This window comes from Leptodactylus fuscus, chromosome 4 (assembly GCF_031893055.1).
Source record: "Leptodactylus fuscus isolate aLepFus1 chromosome 4, aLepFus1.hap2, whole genome shotgun sequence".
Taxonomy (NCBI): domain Eukaryota; kingdom Metazoa; phylum Chordata; class Amphibia; order Anura; family Leptodactylidae; genus Leptodactylus; species Leptodactylus fuscus.
This window is the reverse complement of record NC_134268.1, coordinates 118,180,029-118,200,090: the sequence shown is the minus strand read 5'-3', so window position 1 is coordinate 118,200,090 and position 20,062 is coordinate 118,180,029. Positions and strand designations below refer to the sequence as shown.

The window sequence follows — 20,062 nt, the reverse complement described above, 5'->3', positions numbered from 1 at the left end:
TACTTTAAGGATGATATATCAATATAATCTTGTTTATTTCGAGCAATTACCTTCTATTTTTAACTCCAGCTAGTCTAATTTCTTTGTGTTCTAGTCCACCATTAGGGTGAGTTCACACGGAGTAAAGTGCCGCCGTATACGCTCCCATTGATATCAATAGGAGCCAGGATCGTATAAGCGGCGCTATTTTGCGTCCGCAAAATCACGGCCGCAAAATAGGCATGTTACTCTGTGCAAACTCACCCTAAGTCCTACAGTCTTCACTCAGGTACACTAACAGCTCAGTAGGTCACTGTTGCAATGAAGTATTCAAAACCAGTTGTTTAGGAATTTTTCCAAAGTGTCCCAGGAACAGTTTTGCAACAGGACAATGCCAGGACACATTTCTTGTATGTGCAGCCTGCATCACATAAACCATGGCCTGCAGAACCTCTGGATTTGTCTCCTATTGAACCCTTATGGTATGTCCTTGGCAGTAGTAAAGGGACCTGCCAGCAGCCAATCTTGATGATTTGCGTGTCCAAATGCATTTTGAGTGACATAATATTCCTTAGACAACTGTAGACCATTAATAACCTCATTGATGGCCTGCAAGGTGTTTAAGTTCACGTGTGGCACTCATACTCAGTGCTGAATAAAATCCATTTTTTTTGAATATATTGTTTACTTTTTTTGTCATTGGAATATTATTAACATGTCTTTGGAGCCTGTGATTTCAATAATTCCAAGACTTTTCCCTATTGGTGTTGCAATTTCATTGTTGAGGAGTGTATATAAAGTGCACTGTTTGCATCTGCTGGTAATGTTTCACTAATGGGTAGCTGACTTCCGGGGAATAGCTTGTCCTAAGATAACTCTACTGAGACAATTTAGGTTGATATCCTACCATGAAACACAATACTGAAATTAACAGCAAATCTAATGTGTGAGATTTTTTTCAAATTGGCAGCTAAGAGATGTTATAGTATATTAAGCCTATATTGCCTCCTTGTGGTTCAATTGCTCTATAGCATCTAAAGAAGGATCAAAGTAGCAAGAAAATCTAAAATTGCAAAATGATCATGGCCATCTTCATTCACTCTTGCAGATATAAAAATCTTTATGGTGGGGACATTTAATTCATGTTCAAGCATTTTTCAGCTAAGCAAAGTGGTATATTTATATTTATATATATCTGTATACACTGTGATCCGAGCGGCACAAGCAGCAATTACAGCCTGAACCCTATGATGGTTAGTGGTATTTTATTCCATTCGGCTTGGAGAAGAAAGGTAAGTTCTTTCATCAATTTTGTTCGGCTGCTGCACCCCTTTGTTCGACGATCCAACTCGATAGGGTTCAAGTCTGGGCTCTGGACAGGCCAGTCCAGTCGGTTAACTTGATTGTCACTGTACAAAGCCATGGTAGACCTCGCTACATGACAGCTGGCGTTGTCATCCTAAAAGTAACATTAGTCCGACCCATAAAACCGCCATAATGTAGGAAGCACACTGTTATCTAAAATAGTGCAATAGTCGTCAGTATCTCCAGACCAGGAGAAACACCCCCAGACCATAACTCCACTTCCACCGAACTTTACTGGGTGTCCAAAAGCTTATTGGTAGACAGTGTATACAATGAGATGCCAAAAGTCATGGGAAGGAACCGGATGCGCCATTAATAGCTGGTCACCCCTTCGTGAGCCCTTATAATTGCAGCAAGAGAACGAGGCATGGACTCCACGAGATGTTGGAAGAGTTCTGGAGGGATGTTGATACATGCAATCTGCACTGCAGCCCACAACTGATTGGCGCTGGGTCCATTGAGCGGACACTCGTATCCACAGCATTCCATAAATACTCTATGGGGTTGAGGTCAAGCGAGCGGGCAGGCCAAGCGAGGGTCATCATGAGGTCACTGGTGTGTTCATTAAGCCAGCCGTGTCACCAACGAGCAATGACATGTTGTATTGTCCTGTTGGTACACATCATCCCCATCAGGGAACTCCAACACCAGAAGGGGGTGCAGATGGTCTGCAATAAGTTGCACGTATTGAGCACTGGTCATTGATCACTGCACCCGGACAATGGGGCCCAATTGCAACCATGTGGACATGGCTCAGACCATGACGGAGCCACCTCCCGCCTGTACACATTCATGTTGGCATGCAGGATCCATGGCTTCATGGGGCATACACCACACTCTCACACGCATGTCGGCTCTGTACAACTGGAACCGTGATTTATCAGACCATGACACATGCTGCCACTCTTCCCTGGTCCAATGACGATGGTCATGGGCCCATGCCAGTCTTCGAGCTCTGTGTTGCACTGTCAGCAAAGGAACACAGGTCGGGCGTTGACTGTTGAATCCTACGCGGTGCAGTTCTTGGCGTACAGTCCTGGTGGAAATGGGGTCCTGGCGCCCCACATTCAAATCGACGGTGATTTGACCAACAGTAGACCATCAAGAGAGCCCCGAATGACTCTGCGAAGGTGACATGATATCTGTTCATCGAACACTTGTGGTTGACCGGTGCACCGATTTACGCGGCTTCCAACGTTGTCTCTGCGATTTTGCAGGTCCATCCAAGACACTGTTGACCTCGGAAACCAAAATTCCCGGGTAATGTCTAAAATGCTATGCCCCATGCATCTTGCATCGATTATAATCCCACGTTCTAAGTCACTTAACTCGTGATGTGCTGCCATGTTCACAAAAAACCTGTCTGCATCTGAGTGCTCAGTGTGCCGCATCGCATCACATTGTTTGAGTGTCATATCTAACACAACCAGCACTGGAACACACCTTCCCATGACTTTTGGCCACTGAATGTATATATGTAAAAATATAATATATAGCATATATTTTTCTAAAGGTTCTAAAAAATCATAAATGATCACATGTAGTCAGGGGCGTAACTACCGTGGTAGCAGTGGAAGCGGCTGCCACAGGGCCCGGGACTTTAGGGGGCCCGGTGACAGCTGTTCCCGCTGCTTTTATTTTTTTTTTTTTATTTTTTTTTTATTAATAGGCTGTTACCGCTGGAGTTACTCCAGCCGGTAACAAGCCATATTTACTTACTCATCCTGGCTGGGCTGGGATCGGTAAGTGACACCGTTGGCCCCAAAAACACTATCATTATACTCGGGGGGTTTTGCAGACCCCCGAGTATAATGATTGGAGGCCCAGGAGAGGTAAAAAAAATAAAAAAAACTGTTACCTCTCCACGATCCAGGCAGGCCTAGTTGTCTGACATCTCTGACGTCCCATGACCCCGGCCTGCGTCCCGGGTCATGTGACGTCCGACGTCATTGAAGAAGGCCAACAGCGGATGCCGACAGCATAGGAGCCGGGGGACAGGTAAGAAACAGTAGTTTTTTATGTTTTTATTCCCCCGGGTCTCCGATTATTATACTCTGGGGTCTGAAAAGACCCCAGAGTATAATAATTCGTTATGGGTGTCCACAGTGGGGCATAATACTGTTTGCAGGGGCCACTATGGGGTACAATACTGTGTGCAGGGGCCACTAAGGGACATAATACTGTGTGCAGGGGCCACTGAAGGACATAATACTGTGTGCAGGGGCCACTGAGGGATATAATACTGTGTGCAGGGGCCACTGAGGGACATAATACTGTGTGCATGGGCCACTAAGGGACATAAAAATGTGTGCAGGGGCCACTGAGGGACATAATACTGTGTGCAGGGGCTACTGAGGGACATAATACTGTGTGCAGAGGCCACTAAGGGACGTAATACTGTGAGAGAAATTCCTCTTCCTATTCTGCCGCCATATTTTGTTTTCTAGCCATGATGGGATGTTGATGCAGGGTGGCTTTCCTCTGCTGATTACTCCTAGTTGAATTTTCCTAATCAACAGAGAGTCTCGAGCCGAGGAATCCATGGCAAAATCGAGCTGGACATTTATTTTTTCAGCAACCTGTTGCAATCCGTGGCATAGTCCTAGCTGTAAACACACCCTTACACTTCTACTATCTTCACACTATCTAGTCTAAGTTTATAGTACCTTTTAATTAGCTTACTTTAAATGGAGTCTGTCAGCATTAAAATTGGTATGACAGTAGCTTGTGGTGCTGCCTCTACACTGTCCAAATATACCTTTGTTAGTCTACATTGCAGCTCCATTCTCATGAACATCAGAATTTCATTCTTATGCAAATTAGCTAAAAAGGGCTTTAGGAGGATTTCTTCTCATACTGAGGCTTTGCTCTCTGATCTGAATAATTACCCTTAACTGCAGACAAAGTGTGACAAAGAGGATGATGTGACTTAAGTGATTGGGGGAAGAGCTGAGCAGCAGCTAGAGCAGAGAATGAAGCCCAAACGGGAGGAGACGCCCCTAAAGACCTTTTAAGCTAATTTGCATAAGCATAAAACACACATTTTAATGAAAATGTATCTGCAATGCAGTATAAAAAAGTCATCTTTGGAAAGAGTAGAATCTGCCCCACAAGGTAATGTCATTAGTTTAATACCAATTTTCCTGCTGACAGACTCCTTTTAAGTTACAATTTTGCAACACAATTTTGGCGCATTGTGGCAAATTTAAGTCATGTCCCCTTTTATGAGAATACACACTCACATGTGTAACAAACTGAAAAATTTTAGCCTAAACAAGACGACCCAAGATTCTCTACATTTCACCAAAGACGCATCGTGTTTATGCCAGCATCTAGTCGAAACCACAATCTGGGCCCACGGGTACATTTTGCATGAGTGGCCTTGCAGTCTTTCTATATATAGATAAAGGGTGGGTACTGGGTGTCCTCTGGTGGGCACTGGGTGTCCTTTGGCAAGCACTGGGTACTCCAGTCCGACACTGCTAAGTATCCTCAGGAGCATTGTGGAATTTTTAAAACAAATTCAGATTAACAAATGTATATCTTCTGCCTTCATCCTGTGTTCAGCTGGAGCACATGAACCCACATCTTTCGATGCTTTTTTCAGATTGAATGTGATTTACTGTCATCACAATGTTTCATCACAGCATTGCAGTGGTTTTCAGGAGGGGAAAAAAATATTATTTTCCTTTGTAATTTGTCTTGTGGCGCCAAGCTAGAAGACACTGAGCTTTTAGTAAGAGAATATTTATTACCACAAACTGGTGTTTCAGGCTTGATAGGCTGAGAATGTCCAAACCAGATTACTGTAACAGATTAATGTTTTACATGACCAATAATGCAATTTCTGTTTTCTCTTACTATATCAATTTCTTACAAATAATTTTCTTTCCAAGTTTATAATGATACTATTTTATATACAAATTAATACTGTAGTTTGTAGCAAAATTTAGTCATAATGACCAGTAAATGACTTTCTGTCTTTTTTAGGCTATATTTACATGACAATGGAAATGTCGATTTAATCTCTTATAGGATTCATTTCGTAAACAGACTAAGGGTACATTCACACAGAGTAACGTGCCGCGTGATCTGGCACGTATACGGCGTGTGAGACTTTGCGCGCCGTAAAAGCTCCCATTGATTTCAATGGGAGCCTGGATCGTATATGCCATGCTATTTTGCGGCCGTGATTTTGCGCAATAAGGTATTAGGTTTTACAGGGCTCAAGTATTATCGAAACACTGCAGCCATACATATATATGGAAATGTCACTTCTATACATTTGTTATTAATTTCAGTGGTGAAAGTGGAGCAGGCAAGACAGAAAGCACAAAGCTCATATTAAAATACTTATCTGCAATGAGCCAACATTCCTTGGAAGTGTCTTCAAAAGAAAAGACAGCAAGCGTGGAACAAGCCATTCTGGAGAGCAGGTAATGGTTGTATTTGTGGACTTGGGCCTTGTACAAATATCTGTGTGGCTTGTAGTTATACCCCCTATAAAAGTCAGTGAAGATTGTCATTTTCCTCTATAGTACAGAGGACTGCTATGTGATACAATTGATGCTATATTAGAATTACGTGAAACTTGTATTGACTCAATGGATGTGCTGAAAATAATATAAAATGTTCTCCCCTATTACATTGATGCTTGTGTAAGCCCAGTGTACAAGCAGCAGAGGGAAGCAATGCTCTCTTTTCTGGCTTGTTCAGACAAAGCAGTGTAGCTATTATATCATAGGGCATAGAACTCCTAAAACAGTCAATTCTATGACTATTCATATGCATAATACTTATATAATAACCTAATTATTATAATAATGTAATAGCTGAGTAATGATAACAAACTATGTATGTAGTTTCTAGCACGTTTGACCACTAAATACTAAAAGACAACACCCAGGAATTTGACGTGGTCAAGTATTGCATGAAAAAATACAAAATCCAGCAATAAATGGTCCAGGTGAAAATGAAAACTTAGCTTTTAATAAAATTAATTAAGATGCTAAATGTAAGGGAATTGCTAGGACAGCAATTCCCAGTAACTGTTTAAATCCTGGGCACAAGAGACAGTGAGCCCTAAGCTGAAGCCCCCAACTTTCCCTTCCTATTGCCAGACCCTATCCTAGGTAATAGGCGGCAACCACGAAGACAGTCCCTGCTTGAATATGTGAAACACAAAACGCAGACAAGACTAACAACAACAACAGAAGGTCAGCTAGCCAGGGGTCAGCAACAGTCGAGTGATGCAGTGCCAAATCGGAGTCAAAAGAATAGTCAGTGAGGAAAGCCAAAGGTCAAGGATAATAGTGTAAGCAAAACAGGGACAGTAAGAGCAAGTATGCACACGGAAATAGCAAACACTGGTGTGAATGAGAGCCAAGGCTATATAGGGAGGAAGAACCCGCCCATGGAGTTGACAGGAAGGCAGCTGTCAATCACAGGGCAAGGCCAGATTAACTATTAGAGTAGCAGAGAAAAAAACAAGGGCAGAAGACGGGTGTGGTGCAAATACAATCACAGCAGTAGAGCCATGTTCACACAGTGCGACCAAAAACCCTAAGCCATGAACCAAACTGCACCCGCCTCCTGCGCCGCAGCACGCGAGCAGAGGGCGGTGTAGAGACCTGAACAGGCAGAGATGTTACAGTAAAGCTTTGAAACATGTAGGTGTGTCTCGTCTCGTGCTGTTCACTACCATCATGTCTCTGTAAGTCTTCTCATCCATACATTTTGGATTTTTGTATCTGGTGCCACCCTTATGGATTTTTACCAATTTTATTAAAAACTAAGTTTTAATTTTCACCTAGACCATCTGTTGCTGGACTTTGTCTTTTTTCATGTCTAGCAACTTGCCTATACCGGGAGGTGTTTTGTTCGTGCATCAAGAGGCCCAGGACTATTTCATATTCCTTACACTTTAAATATATTGGGCTGTGGACTTTGTTTTTTCTTGCTTCATAGTGGTCAAGTATTACCTGGTAAAATGCAATTCTTCCCAAAATTTTATCAGATGCAACCTTAGCAGGCTTTTATGAATACTAAAAAAAATATAAAATACTACTGTTTTGTGTATACAGCTCCCACAAAAGTCTAAAAATCAAACTTTAACTGCCTAATTCTACATATAATAATATAATAGTGTAAATTCTTTTCTTCTTTGTCTTCTAATTAGCAAGTTGGGTGAACATTGAAGAAAGTAAAAAGTAACTCTAATCTGATGACGCACATTATTTCTTTGTAGTCTGTAATCTTGGAGACATACAGGCACTGTAGACACAAACAGATGGACAATTTTATTTATTTTTTTAAATTATTTTACTTACTATATATTGCCATAATATTCCACTGCGCTTTACAGTTATTGTTGTCATTCACTGTCCTAAGGAAACTCATTTATACAAAAGGAGAGAATACAGAATGCATGAAGATGTTGTAATTGAGACTGTTAACATCACTTTCACTTGCACATATATATATATATATATATATATATATATATATATATATATATATATATATATACACACTACTGATATGGAAAAACAAATACAATTTACTTCAGTGATACCTTTAGTTAAAGAAAGTTGCACTATGTTTATGTCTGGAATGCAGTGTGTAATCTACCTCTTAGTAATATATACTTGATATGAGATCTCTGTATTTAGGATGCTGTCACCTCCATTCAGGCTGGGTTCACATCTGCGATCGTTGACCGACAGGCATTCTGTTCTCCATTCCACTTGAAAAATGTGGAGTGAAACATCCTGTAAATAGGACTTTTCTCCCCGTATTTTTCAGGCGGAAACCTGGGGCACCCCCTTATAGTCTATGGGGTCTGCAGGTAACCGCTTTTTTAGTGGATGGGGTTTCCGTTTTTTTGGGTCCCCTAGCAGACACGAAGAACAGAAAAACTCAAGTGCTGGTGTGAACCTAGTATAATTCTCATGTACCAGTGCAGCTTAATTTCCTGGTTTGCTGCACATGAGGGCTCACTAGGCTTTGTATTATTAGATAATGATGTTGATAAGGGTGTGATTTTCTCATCCATCCTTCCTACTGTGTATGCCTCTGTGTGTTTATCTCTCTATTCATACTCTGATATTGTACAGCCTATGTAATCTGCCCTATCTGAAGAGTTGGATGTTTTTTCTTCTTTTTGTGTCACTCTCTCATCTGCCATGTACCTTACCCTCCATGCAACTATTACTAGCGCTAGAGGAAAGGAGAGCATAGGGAGCCAACACAGCTGGAAACAGTGTGCTGTCGGATCTATGTTAGGGGGTTTCACACTTGCACCCGCTGTCCGCCCAGGGGTTTCCATCCTAATCCTCGGAAAATCTGCTTGCTGGCGGTCAGTTTTTAAAGCAAACCGCCGGTGTCTGTATGCAGCCTCTCTGCGGTGAAATTGTTATATTTTGCATGGATATAAAGTCCTGTATATCCGACTTTGTGTCCATGCAAAAAAAATAAGAACATAAGCAATGCCGCCCCTGTTACCTCTTGTGTCACCCCTTCTACCTCATAGATTGTAAGCTCTTGCGAGCAGGGACCTCAGTCCCATTGTGTGAAATGAATTTCTTTGTAATGTATCTTTCTGTCTGTATTTGAATTCTACAAATTGTACAGCGCTGCGGAATATGTTATCGCTATATAAATAAAATTTATTATTATTATAATAAGAAAAAAAACGTTTCACCATGGAGAGCCCTCATACGGACACTGGCGGTTTGCTTTAAAAAGGAAATACTTAACTCAACTTGATTACTTTTCTGTTTAAGATGAACTATTAACCTTAGAAAAATGGAGACAAAGATGGAATGCAGGAAACCAGTAGTAAAAATAAATTTATAGTCAGCAGAAGTTATCATGTAGTTATTAAAATATTTGATTCGTGTAAAGGCAGAGTTATTAAATAGACATTGCACAATATTTTCTGTTAGTAACATGCTGATGTCCCTAAATGCCTTGTGTAATAAATTACTTTTCCCTTGTGTCTAATAGTCCCATCATGGAAGCTTTCGGGAATGCAAAGACTGTTTACAATAATAACTCAAGCCGTTTTGGAAAGTTCATTCAACTGCATATATGTCAAAAAGGACACATTCAGGGTGGACGTATTGTAGATTGTATCCTTTCTCGGCAACATAATGGCACATTTTAATCTAATTTCTCTTTATTGCATTGTTAATTACCAATTAACCAAAATCTCCTGTAAATGGATGTCATTTATGACCCCTAAACAGGAGAGAAATATTTGTTAATGTACTGAATAATATTAATATAATAATTCTAATTGTTTCTTATGTCAAGATGTCAGCCTTGTATTTATAAAGTGAAAATTTGTTTTCAGTCATCTAACTTTTTTGTCATCGGTTATGATTCTTTAACTTCCTTGTTCTCGTAATAAAGATTTATTAGAAAAGGTTAGTGAAATAGATCCATTTATTCCATTATCTTCTCATGTCTTGTGCTGATGTGAAGCAAGTTACTGAAGGTCTTCTTTACCTTTTTGTAGAATCGTGTAGTGCGACAGAACCCGGAGGAGAGAAATTACCACATATTCTATGCACTGCTGGAAGGGGCAGGGAGCGAGGAGAGAGGTATGACGTGCTTTAACCACATGAGGACCGCCGTACGTAAATTTACGGCCTCATGTGCTGGTACCTAAAGACCGGACTATTGCCGAAATACGTCCGGCCTTTAGGTACCTTTCTGGCGGGGGGAGGGGTGCGGGGGGGACAGGGGTTAGGTGTTACTAACACCTAACCCCTTCCTCCATAACGTCCAGTCGGAACTGAGTCCGACTGGACGTGTTAACCCTTTCGATCGCGCCGTCAAACATCACGGCGCGATCGAAAGGGATCCGCCGACAGGTTAACCCGATCGGCACCCCCCGCGGCGAGATCGGGGGGTGCCGATGTCAGTAGAAGGTAGTTTGGGGTCTGGCCAGTGACCCCAGACTACCGGAGCCCCCACATACCTGGTGATCCTGCCAGGCGGTGGAGGAAGTGAGCGATGTGTCTCACTTCCTCTGCAGCTTACAGGACACAAGCAGGCTCATGTCCTGCTCGTGTCCTGTCTGCTACTGTGCTGAATCAGCTGATGCTTTCATCAAAGCATCAACTGATTCAAGTGTCCTAAAGGGACACATGAAAAAGTAAAAAAAAAAGTTAAAAAAAAAAAAAAAAGTGTATGAAAAAAGTAATAAAGTTCTAAAGTCCAAAAATCCCTTTTTTCTATACAAAATGAATTATATAAAAAAAGCACTAAAAATTAAAAAAAGCAATGCATATTTGGTATCGCCGCGTCCGTAACAACCTGTACAATAAAACTGAAATAATATTTAATGTACACGGTGAATGTCGGAAAAAAAAAACGGAAAAAACTCGCCGGAAATAATGATTTTTTGCCATCTCATCCTACAAAATATGCTATAAAAAGTGATCAAAAAGTCATATTCACCCCACAACAGTGCCAATAAAAAGCGCACATTTTCCCGCAAAAAATAAGCCCTCAACCAACACTGTCAACCGAAAAATAAAAATGTTACGTCTCTCAGAAGATGGCGATGCAAAAAACATTGATTTATGTCCCCATATGTGTTTTTGTTCTGCAGACTTAGTATCGCATAAAAAAATAACATAAATGAGGTATCGCCGTAACCGTACCGACCCGCAGAATAAAGGACACATGTTACTTATGCTGTACACTGCATGGCGAAAAATTTAAAATGTAAAACTCAAAGCAGGATTGATTGATTTTTTTTTTAATCCAGCAAGAAAGAGTTAATAAAATGTAATCAGTAAGTTGTAGGCACCCAAAGATGGTGTCATTACAAAATACATCTCATCCTGCAAACAACAAGCCCTTATATGGCCATGTCACCAGAAAAATAAAGAAAATATAGCATCTAGCAATGTCAAGGCAAAACCCCCCAAAAATCTACAAATTATTAGAACACAACTGGCTGCGGCAGGTAGGGAATATATAAGCTGTGTGAGCGGATATCAGGGGACACCCCAGATTTACAGCTTATGAGCGAAAAAACACCAGAAGTGACCCCCAAAGTGACCCCCAGAGTGACTCCCCCAATCATAGGAGCTACTGGGACATAGTAGGGAATTTGGTGTCTGCAATGTCCTCACATCTGGCATACTAATCCTCACTACACCCCCTGATACATTCTTTGAGGGGTGCAGTTTTCAAAATGGGGTCACTCCTTTGGGGAATCCACTTTTCTGGTACCTTACAGGCTCTACAAACATGACATGGCGTCCAGATACCAAACATCAAAATCTGTACTCCAAAAGCCGCATCGCGCTCCTTCGCTTCTGCGCCCTGCTGTGCGCCCAAACTGCAGTATATGACACATGTATGACACTGGTGTACCCGTTATATCGGACGTAATGTCATATGTGGGTATAAACTGATATTAGGGCACAGCTGGACGCAAAAGGGAAGAAGGGTTATTGGGTTTTTGGAGCACAGACGGTTTGGTTTTTGGATGCCATGACACTTTTGTAGATCTGAAACGCCAGTAAAGTGGAATCCCCTGATATGTGACCTTATTTTGGAAACTACACCCCTGAAGGATTTCTCCAGGGGTACAGAGAGCATTTTTAACCCCCAAGTGTTGCTATAACTTATTATCCATAAATGAATACGAAGCTGATTGTGAGAGGTGAAAATGACAATTTTTCCAGGAATACGTCATTTCAGTGCGTAATATGTTGTGCCCGCCTTGTATCAGAGATGAACGCTCTAAAAGCTGTTGTGCCCGGGATACCCGCTTACCAGTTTATGGAGTGTCTCTGCTGACATAAGTTGGGCACAACATATCGGGCACTAAAATGGCGAATCTCTGGAAATTTTTCATTTTTAACTTCTCATTATCAGTTGTGATTTCATTTCTGGAAACTAAATAAATGCAACACTCAAGGGTGAAAAATGCTCGCTACACCACTTGATAAATCCCATCAGTGGGCTAGTGTCCAAAATGGGGTGACATGTCTGCGGATTCCACTTCATTGACAATTCAGGGGCTTTGCAAAAGTGGCATGGTGTCCTAAAACCAAACTGTGCTCCAAAAACCAAAATAGCGCTCCTTCCCTTCTGTGCCCGGCTGTGCCCAAACAGCCATTTATACCCACATATGGCATTAAGTCCGTTATCCGGGGTACACCAGTGTCATACATGTGGGCATACACCGCTATTTGGGTACCCAGCAGGGCGCAGATGTGAAGGAGCGATATGTGCTTTTGGAGTGCAGATTTATATTCTTTGTTTTTGGACACCACGTCACATTTGCAGAGGCCCTAAAAGTGTCCCTACAAAATGGGGTCACTTCTTGGTGAATTCCAGTTTACTGTCACCTGTGTAGTTTCTAAAATGGGGTCACAATGGGGGGTTTCCATTGTATTGATACTTTAGGGGCTCAGCTAATGCGACATGACACCTGAGAACTATTCCAGCCACATCTGCTTTCTAAAAGCCAAATAGCGCTCTTTCCATTCTGAGCCCCACCGTATACCCATACAGCAGATTATGGCCACATATGGGGTATTGCCGTGTTAAGAAGAAATTGTGTAACAAACTCTGGGGGGCTTTTAATTCTTCAGCTACTTGCAAAATTAAAAATATGGAGCTAAATGGACGATTAATTGGAAAAAAAAAGTAATTTTTCATTTTTACGTCCCATTGTTAATAAAATCTGTGAATCAGCTGTGAGGCCAAAATGCTCACCAAACCCCTAGATAAATTCTATGAGGGGTGTAGTTTCCAAAATGGGGTCACTTTTAGGGGGTTTCCACTTTATTGGTACACTAGGGGCTCTGCAAATGCGACATGGCACCTGAAAAATATTCCAGCAAAATCTGCCCTTCAAAAGCCAAATAGCGCTCTTTCCATTCTGAGCCCCGCCATGTTCCCATACAGTAGATTATGACCACATATGGGGCATTTCTGTGTTCAGGAGAAATTGTGTAACGAACTTTAGGGAGCTTTTTTTCCTTTATCCTCTTGTGAAAATGAAAAATTTGGGGCTAAATTGACAGTTTGTTGGAAAAAAAGTAAATTTTCATTTTCATGTCCCAATGTTAATAAAATCTGTGAAACAGCTGTAGGGTCAAAATGCTCACTCTACCCTTTGATATGTTTTGTGGGGGGTGTAGTTTCCAAAATGGGGTCACTTTTAGGGGGTTTCCACTGTATTGGTTCTCTAGGGGCTCTGCAAATGCGACATGGCACCTAAAAATTATTCCAGCAAAATCTGCCATCCAAAAGCAAAATAGCGCTCCTTCCATTCTGAGCCCCGCCATGTTCCCATACAGCAGAATATGGCCACATATGGGGTATTGCCGTGTTCAGGATAAATTGTTTAACAAACTTTGGGGGGCTTTTACTCCTTTAACCCCTTGTGAAAATGAAAACTTTGGGGATAAAGTGACATTTTAGTAATTTTTCTTTTACACATTCCAATGTTAGTAAAATCTGTGAAACAACTGTATGGTCTAAATGCTCACTATACCCCTTGATGAATTCCGTGAGGGGTGTAGATTCTAAAATGGGGTCACTTTTGGGGGGTTTCCATTGTTTTGGTACGCTAAGGGCTCTGCAAATGTGACATGGTGCCTGAAAATTATTCCAGCAAAATATGCTGTTCAAACACCCAGTGTCACTCCTTCCCTTTCGTGCACTGCCGTGTGCCCAAAAATCAGTTTACACCCACATGTGGGGTATTTCTGTGCACGGGAGAAATTGCATAACAAAATGTGAGATGCATTTTCTCCTTTAACCCTTTGTGAATGTGTTAATTTTAGGTCTAAATGAATGTATTAGTGAAAAAAAATGAAATGTCTAAATTTGACCTCCATATTATTTTTATTCTTATGAAATGCTTAAAGGGTTAACAAACATCCCAAATGCTGTTTTGAATAATTTGAGGGGTGTAGTTTTGAAAATGGGGTGATTCATGGGGGTTTCTATTATATAGGCCTTTATAATTCCTTTCAGAACTGAAGTGTTCCCTAAAAAATTAGTTTGAGGAATTTTCTTGTAAATCTGGAAAATCGCTGTTACACTTGTAAGCCTTGTAACATCCAAAATGAATTAAAAGACGATCAAAAGATGATGCCGATATAAAGCAGAGATATGGGAGATAATATTTATTCATGTATTTGGATGGTATGACTATCTGCCTGAAAAGCAGAGAATTTCACATTTTGAAAATTGCAATTTTTTCCAAATTTCCATCAAATTTGCTAGTTTTTTTTATAAATAAATACAAAAATATTGATTAGTGTTTACCACTAACATGAAGTATAATGTGTTACGAAAAAACAATTTCAAAATCACTTGTGTAAGTTAAAGCGTCTCAAAGTTATTGCCATTTAAAGTGACACATGTCAGTTTTGAAAAAAGAGGCCCGGTCCTTAATGTACTTCTGGGCCTGGTCCTTAACCGGTTAATATTTCACAAAGGGAAATGTCCTGGATGTGCTCTTTTAGCGTTGGGTATTGTTCTTACCATACTAGTTACTGCTTCTTTAGCTCACCAAGCAATCTCTTCCAAGTATTTTACTGACTATTGGGAAGTCAGCTTCTTCATGATGTAGAGACATCAAGGATACTTGTATCAAGCTTTTAACCTCCCTAGATATAGTACATAGGTCAAGGTTGGTGTCACAGTACAAATATAATGCACACAGAGATGACTCAGTACAGTCATAATCCACTTTGCAGAGTGTAATGCCTAAACTGGTGTCGCAGTACAGGTAGAATGCTCATATGATATCACAGACAATATAATAATAATGTTAAAGATAATATATTAGCAAATAACTCAGTGATGTAATAATGATGTCACAGTATAGCGTAATACAAAAAGTATAAAGCACATAAAGAACTTAAATAGAAGAATAGCATGTTGCTAAGGGACCCCTTTTCACCATTAAAGGCATCACTATTTGAAGTATTCTTCATTATGAGATTCGCCTCGCACTTACATGCTAAATCTGTAATGTTATTATTAAACACGGCATTGTGCAAATTTTATAGGCAGGGGTGTACAAGATGCTGCAAGTAAAAATGCTTTAAAAAATAGTGTTAATAGTTTTATTTTTGTCAATTAACAAAATGAACTGAATGAACAAAAGAAAACTAGAACTTCTCTTCTTCACTCTGAAGATAGTCCTTAATCATTTTGGCTGTATGTTTGGGGTCATTATACTGCATCAGCAAGGTACCAGGAAAAATTCAAAGCAGACTGGGTTTCAAGCTCTTGCAAAATAGAAATGCGTAGCCTTATAGATGCAGTGATGGCCAGCAGATAAAGGACACGTCATACTTCTTTCCCTTCAAAATTGGAAGTTGTTTAGTAGTGCCAACAGCACAAAGCTGGCAGAAATGTGTGAGATACATCAATCTACTGCTCAGAGAAGTCTGGCCTGGTCTTCATAGAATTGCAAACAAAAAGCCATACCATTTATGTGCAAACAAGGCCAAGCGACTAAACTATGCATAAAAATGTAGGAACTTGTGTGCATAGATTTCCTTCAACAACTGTGTACAAGTGTACCTAAAAGAATTGATACTGTTATGAAAGCAAAGGGTGGTCACACCAAATATTAATTTGATTTAGATATTTTTTTTTATTAATTTCATTTTGTTCATTTACATAAAAGATAAAACTATTAACACTATTTACAAAATGATTCTTAGCGCCAAATTTAACACATCGGTCTAAAACTTTTGCACATTACCGTATTTCTAAGAATATTATTATTAATAATTGACATACAGCTCATAAAATGGAAGAACTATTTGTTTAGTGATGTTTTTTTTTAACTTTAGTATGTGAGTGTCTCCCATAGAAACAGGTAGTCTGGTTTCCTTCTTCTTTGCTATCATTAAAACAGTGCAATTTGCAAAACTGTAGCAAAACAATCCAGTATCAGCAAATATAGAAATACAAATACTTAGAACAGGAAATTCTCAAGAATCGGTTTCTATATATGGTAGAGTCTTGAGAAATGTAGAATGTACAGTATGTCTAGTAAATCTAAAGGCTATCTGTGCAGGAACTAAGAGTCCATATAACATGTTACTTGCTTCCCCTTAACTGCTCTTACTGTCTATAGACACATCTTCAGTTATTATTAAATTAGGAAATGTATTTAAAATATTAAACGCCATAAAGAATATAGTATTTTTAAGGGTCCATTCATTTTCAGAATCTGCAGCATAAGGCTGCATGCACCGGCGTTACGAGCGCTCCCATTGAAGTGAATGGGAAGTGTTCAGGAGCCGTCCGCTGCGCTCGCGTGTACGGCTGTGAATGAGTATTTTTACAAGCCCGGCGTAACTCTGTGTGCATGCAGCCTAACTTTAATTTTTATTAGAAGTCATAATACAAAACCATATTTGTCACACAATGGATATTGGCAGCTTGCAGCGCTGGTCTTTCCATCAAAACAGACAAAATTGCGACCTAAAAAGATTTGTGCTGTTCCTTTGGAACAGACAATTAGACCAGTTGGCAAAAATGCCAGATCTCCACTCTGTTATTGAGAACCTACTGTATCACTCACATTCAGTAGAAGTTCGCTTTGCCAACTGCTGGTGTCTAGATGGATGACGTCTGCAAGCATTGTAGCAGTTACTGACAGGTCCACTTATAAGCAGTAAGTATTTAGTTCCTATTCATGTTAGCAAGAAATTCTGGGCAGCATAGGAAGTGGAGCGACCTATACTTGTCACTGCAAGTAGTTGTAGTAAACTTATACAGGAATATTAAGCTATATTTATACCATATCAATCTGAAGGTTGCATCAGTTGTCCATATATATGACACATCTTTTTTCTGTTTCTGCCACAGAGGCTTTTTATTTATTGCAGCCAGAGAAATACCACTACTTGAATCAGTCTGGATGTATCAGAGACAAAACCATCAGCGACAAGGAGACCTTTCAAGAAGTAAAAGTAAGTCAATAAACGTATAAAATAGACTATATATATATAGATGTGCCACAACTGGGTTGATCAGTAGGGAATTGGGCCCCTGGATCCCACACTGATGCCTAGAATAATGGGGAAAATCAGTTTGTTTTTATACTTGTAAGTTTTACTGAGTTTAAAAAGAGAGGCCATGATTATTGACCTCGTTGAGCCCGGTGTGTACACTTCTCTAGAGTAGCTCTAGCTATAGTTACAGCTGGTTCTCCAGTTCTGCAGCTTCACGATTTCATGCAGTTGCTGAACTTCAAGGACGTATGGGTATGACAATACAGATACTCTATGGGCAGTCCACAACTGGTTAAGAGAATAGGGCCATGTTGCAGCTGAAACACAGCAATAGGGTGTTTCATCAGCAAAAAACTAGAAGAACCTCTTCATGCTGGTGCTGTGCCAAGTTACATAGCTGCTAGGGATTAATAAAGACAAGTTCAACCAATAATTCTATCATGTTTTTCCAGAGGAAGGCAAAATACCCCATGACGTGGATTCCTAGTGTCCTTTATTAGGGGAAAAATGTTTCTTACTTCAAATATGGTGATCAGAATAAATGCCTGAATCAATGTTCCATCCCAAAAATCTAGTTTCTAGTGATATTTTTACTTGAAATAAAGGAATTCAGGCCCCTCTTGAACTTGTACAATGAATTAACCATCACATCTGGTGGTAGAGTGGTTCAGAGACTTACGGTTGTTTCTGTAAGAGTCCCTGTGTATAATAATGTTGAAACCTTCTTTATTCGATGTGTAAAGGATGTTTTCATTGTTACAGGCCTAATGTAAAGTGAAAAATGTTTATATGATAGAGTAGGGCAATATAATACAGGCTCAGCACACAAAAGACACACAAAAACACAAACACAGGTGTCATTTGTAGCAGCACATGCCTGACCACTGCCACATGCTACTCCTTATTGTGGTTGTGCAGTGAAATTAAACAGGAAATTGCTACACCCTTTACACTAGAATTAAAAAGGAGTTAACAGCAGAAACCTGCGGACCCCATAGACTATAAAGGGGTCTGCCGGGTTTCCACCCGAAAAATGCAGACTTTTCTCTCTGTATTTTTCAAGCGGAATGGGGTACGGAATCCCCAAACAGTCACCGAACGCAGGTGTGGCTGTAGCCTAAGTGATCCCTTGTAAGTCCAGTGATGGAATCCTCAACATTTAGACTTTATCACCTATCACATGAATAGGAAGAATTACAATATGATAACAATACTTAATAACACAATTGAAGTAATAAGGAAACCATCTGATGATCCAACATCATAATAATTTTAATTATTTTATTATGTGTTTTATTCTACTAGTATTTTATTATAATCGTTTCTTCTTGTTTTAATCTTAATACTTGTTGTAAAACACTGTATTGATGTTGCACGTTCTCCTGTACTGAATATTTCACAATGGTTCTCTGAGAAGAGATGGCTTCATTTAATAATCTCACTTTACATTACTGCCCCTATCGCCAAGTTATCTTTCCCCTGAATTAACTCCTTGGCCTTTGAACATGAATTTGCCTTCATCTCAGAAACATTTGCATTGTATTTATGATGCTTCACAATAACATTGACTAATGGGTTTACCTCAATCACGTGGACAGTGAGTTTAGAACATGCTTAGGTTATTGCATTAGAATGGAAAATATTTGAGAATCTGTCAACAAGGCACATAGGGTTATAAAACCATAAGTCTGGAGAAAGCCCTTGCTTCTTATGTCTGATGTGGTTGTCTAATGACAAGCTTCAGATGTTTGTGGCTTTTCTATCTATCTACAGAATGTACAGAGTGTGTTACAATACTTGATATTTTCACAAATTGCTAAATCTGCAAGTACAGATAGAACATGTTGTACATTAGTTTATATTGGATGTGCTCAGTTGTCTCTGTTGTCAGCTGTAGCTCAATCACAAAAAAGGAAACATTCGCAAAGGAATCCAACGAATAGATTCTACTCTTCAGGCTAACGCCCCATATAGCAAAACTAAGCCAAAAATTGCTGCAGCGTTGTCATTGAGTTTTAGCCACATTTTCTTTCTACAGCTAAAATTAACATGCTGCGTTTATCAAAAATGAACACATTTTCGCTAACACAGGTTTTCCGCAACATTTTTTTCCTGCAGAGTGTGATAAGAAATATCATTCACTTTGCTGGTACTGTAAAACGCAGCAGTTTTTCTTGCCATGGAGCCTTAGTCTTAGGCTTGGGGCCCCACATGGCGTAAACACAGCAGTTTTGCCACAACGGCGGAGGCACCGCGGAGAAAAAACTCAGGATTTTACAGTCGCTGCATAGTGGATGGGAATGAAGTGAATCCCATCCACACGTTGTGGAAAAAAACCCTAGATATAATGGAAGCAGAAACTCCACAGAGGAAACCTATGTGGTCTTTCTGTGAAAAAGCGCTGCAAAAAAAAAAAAAAAATCCACGATGCGTTGCCACAGTGGTTATTCCTGCAATGCTTTTTTTGCAGCCCGCTACATTAAAGTTGCTATCCACAGGACCATATACAACCACTGAGACTGCTAGCAATCACAAGAACAGGCCCCCCCCCCATTTCTCCCAAATGAATCGAGCAGTAGGCCAAGTATTCATTTGTATGAGACTGCCATGGTGAGGTATGCTTTATCTATCCATTCTATCCATCTGTCCATTCAGATGGGGCAACTTGCAATCGATGAGAGTCCCAGAATTTG

At 40.1% G+C, this 20,062-nt stretch overlaps 1 protein-coding gene across 1 annotated transcript in view; it reads left to right on the top strand.

Annotated features, from left to right (window-relative positions):
• Positions 1 to 20,062, top strand: part of MYO10 (myosin X) — a 206,429-nt gene that overhangs the window by 84,180 nt on the left and 102,187 nt on the right. Inside the window, exons 5-9 of the mRNA XM_075270986.1 lie at positions 5,646 to 5,780; positions 9,352 to 9,476; positions 9,760 to 9,773; positions 9,866 to 9,950; positions 17,224 to 17,327. Of these exons, the coding sequence (XP_075127087.1) occupies positions 5,646 to 5,780; positions 9,352 to 9,476; positions 9,760 to 9,773; positions 9,866 to 9,950; positions 17,224 to 17,327 (463 nt within the window). The remainder of the gene's footprint in view (positions 1 to 5,645; positions 5,781 to 9,351; positions 9,477 to 9,759; positions 9,774 to 9,865; positions 9,951 to 17,223; positions 17,328 to 20,062) is intronic.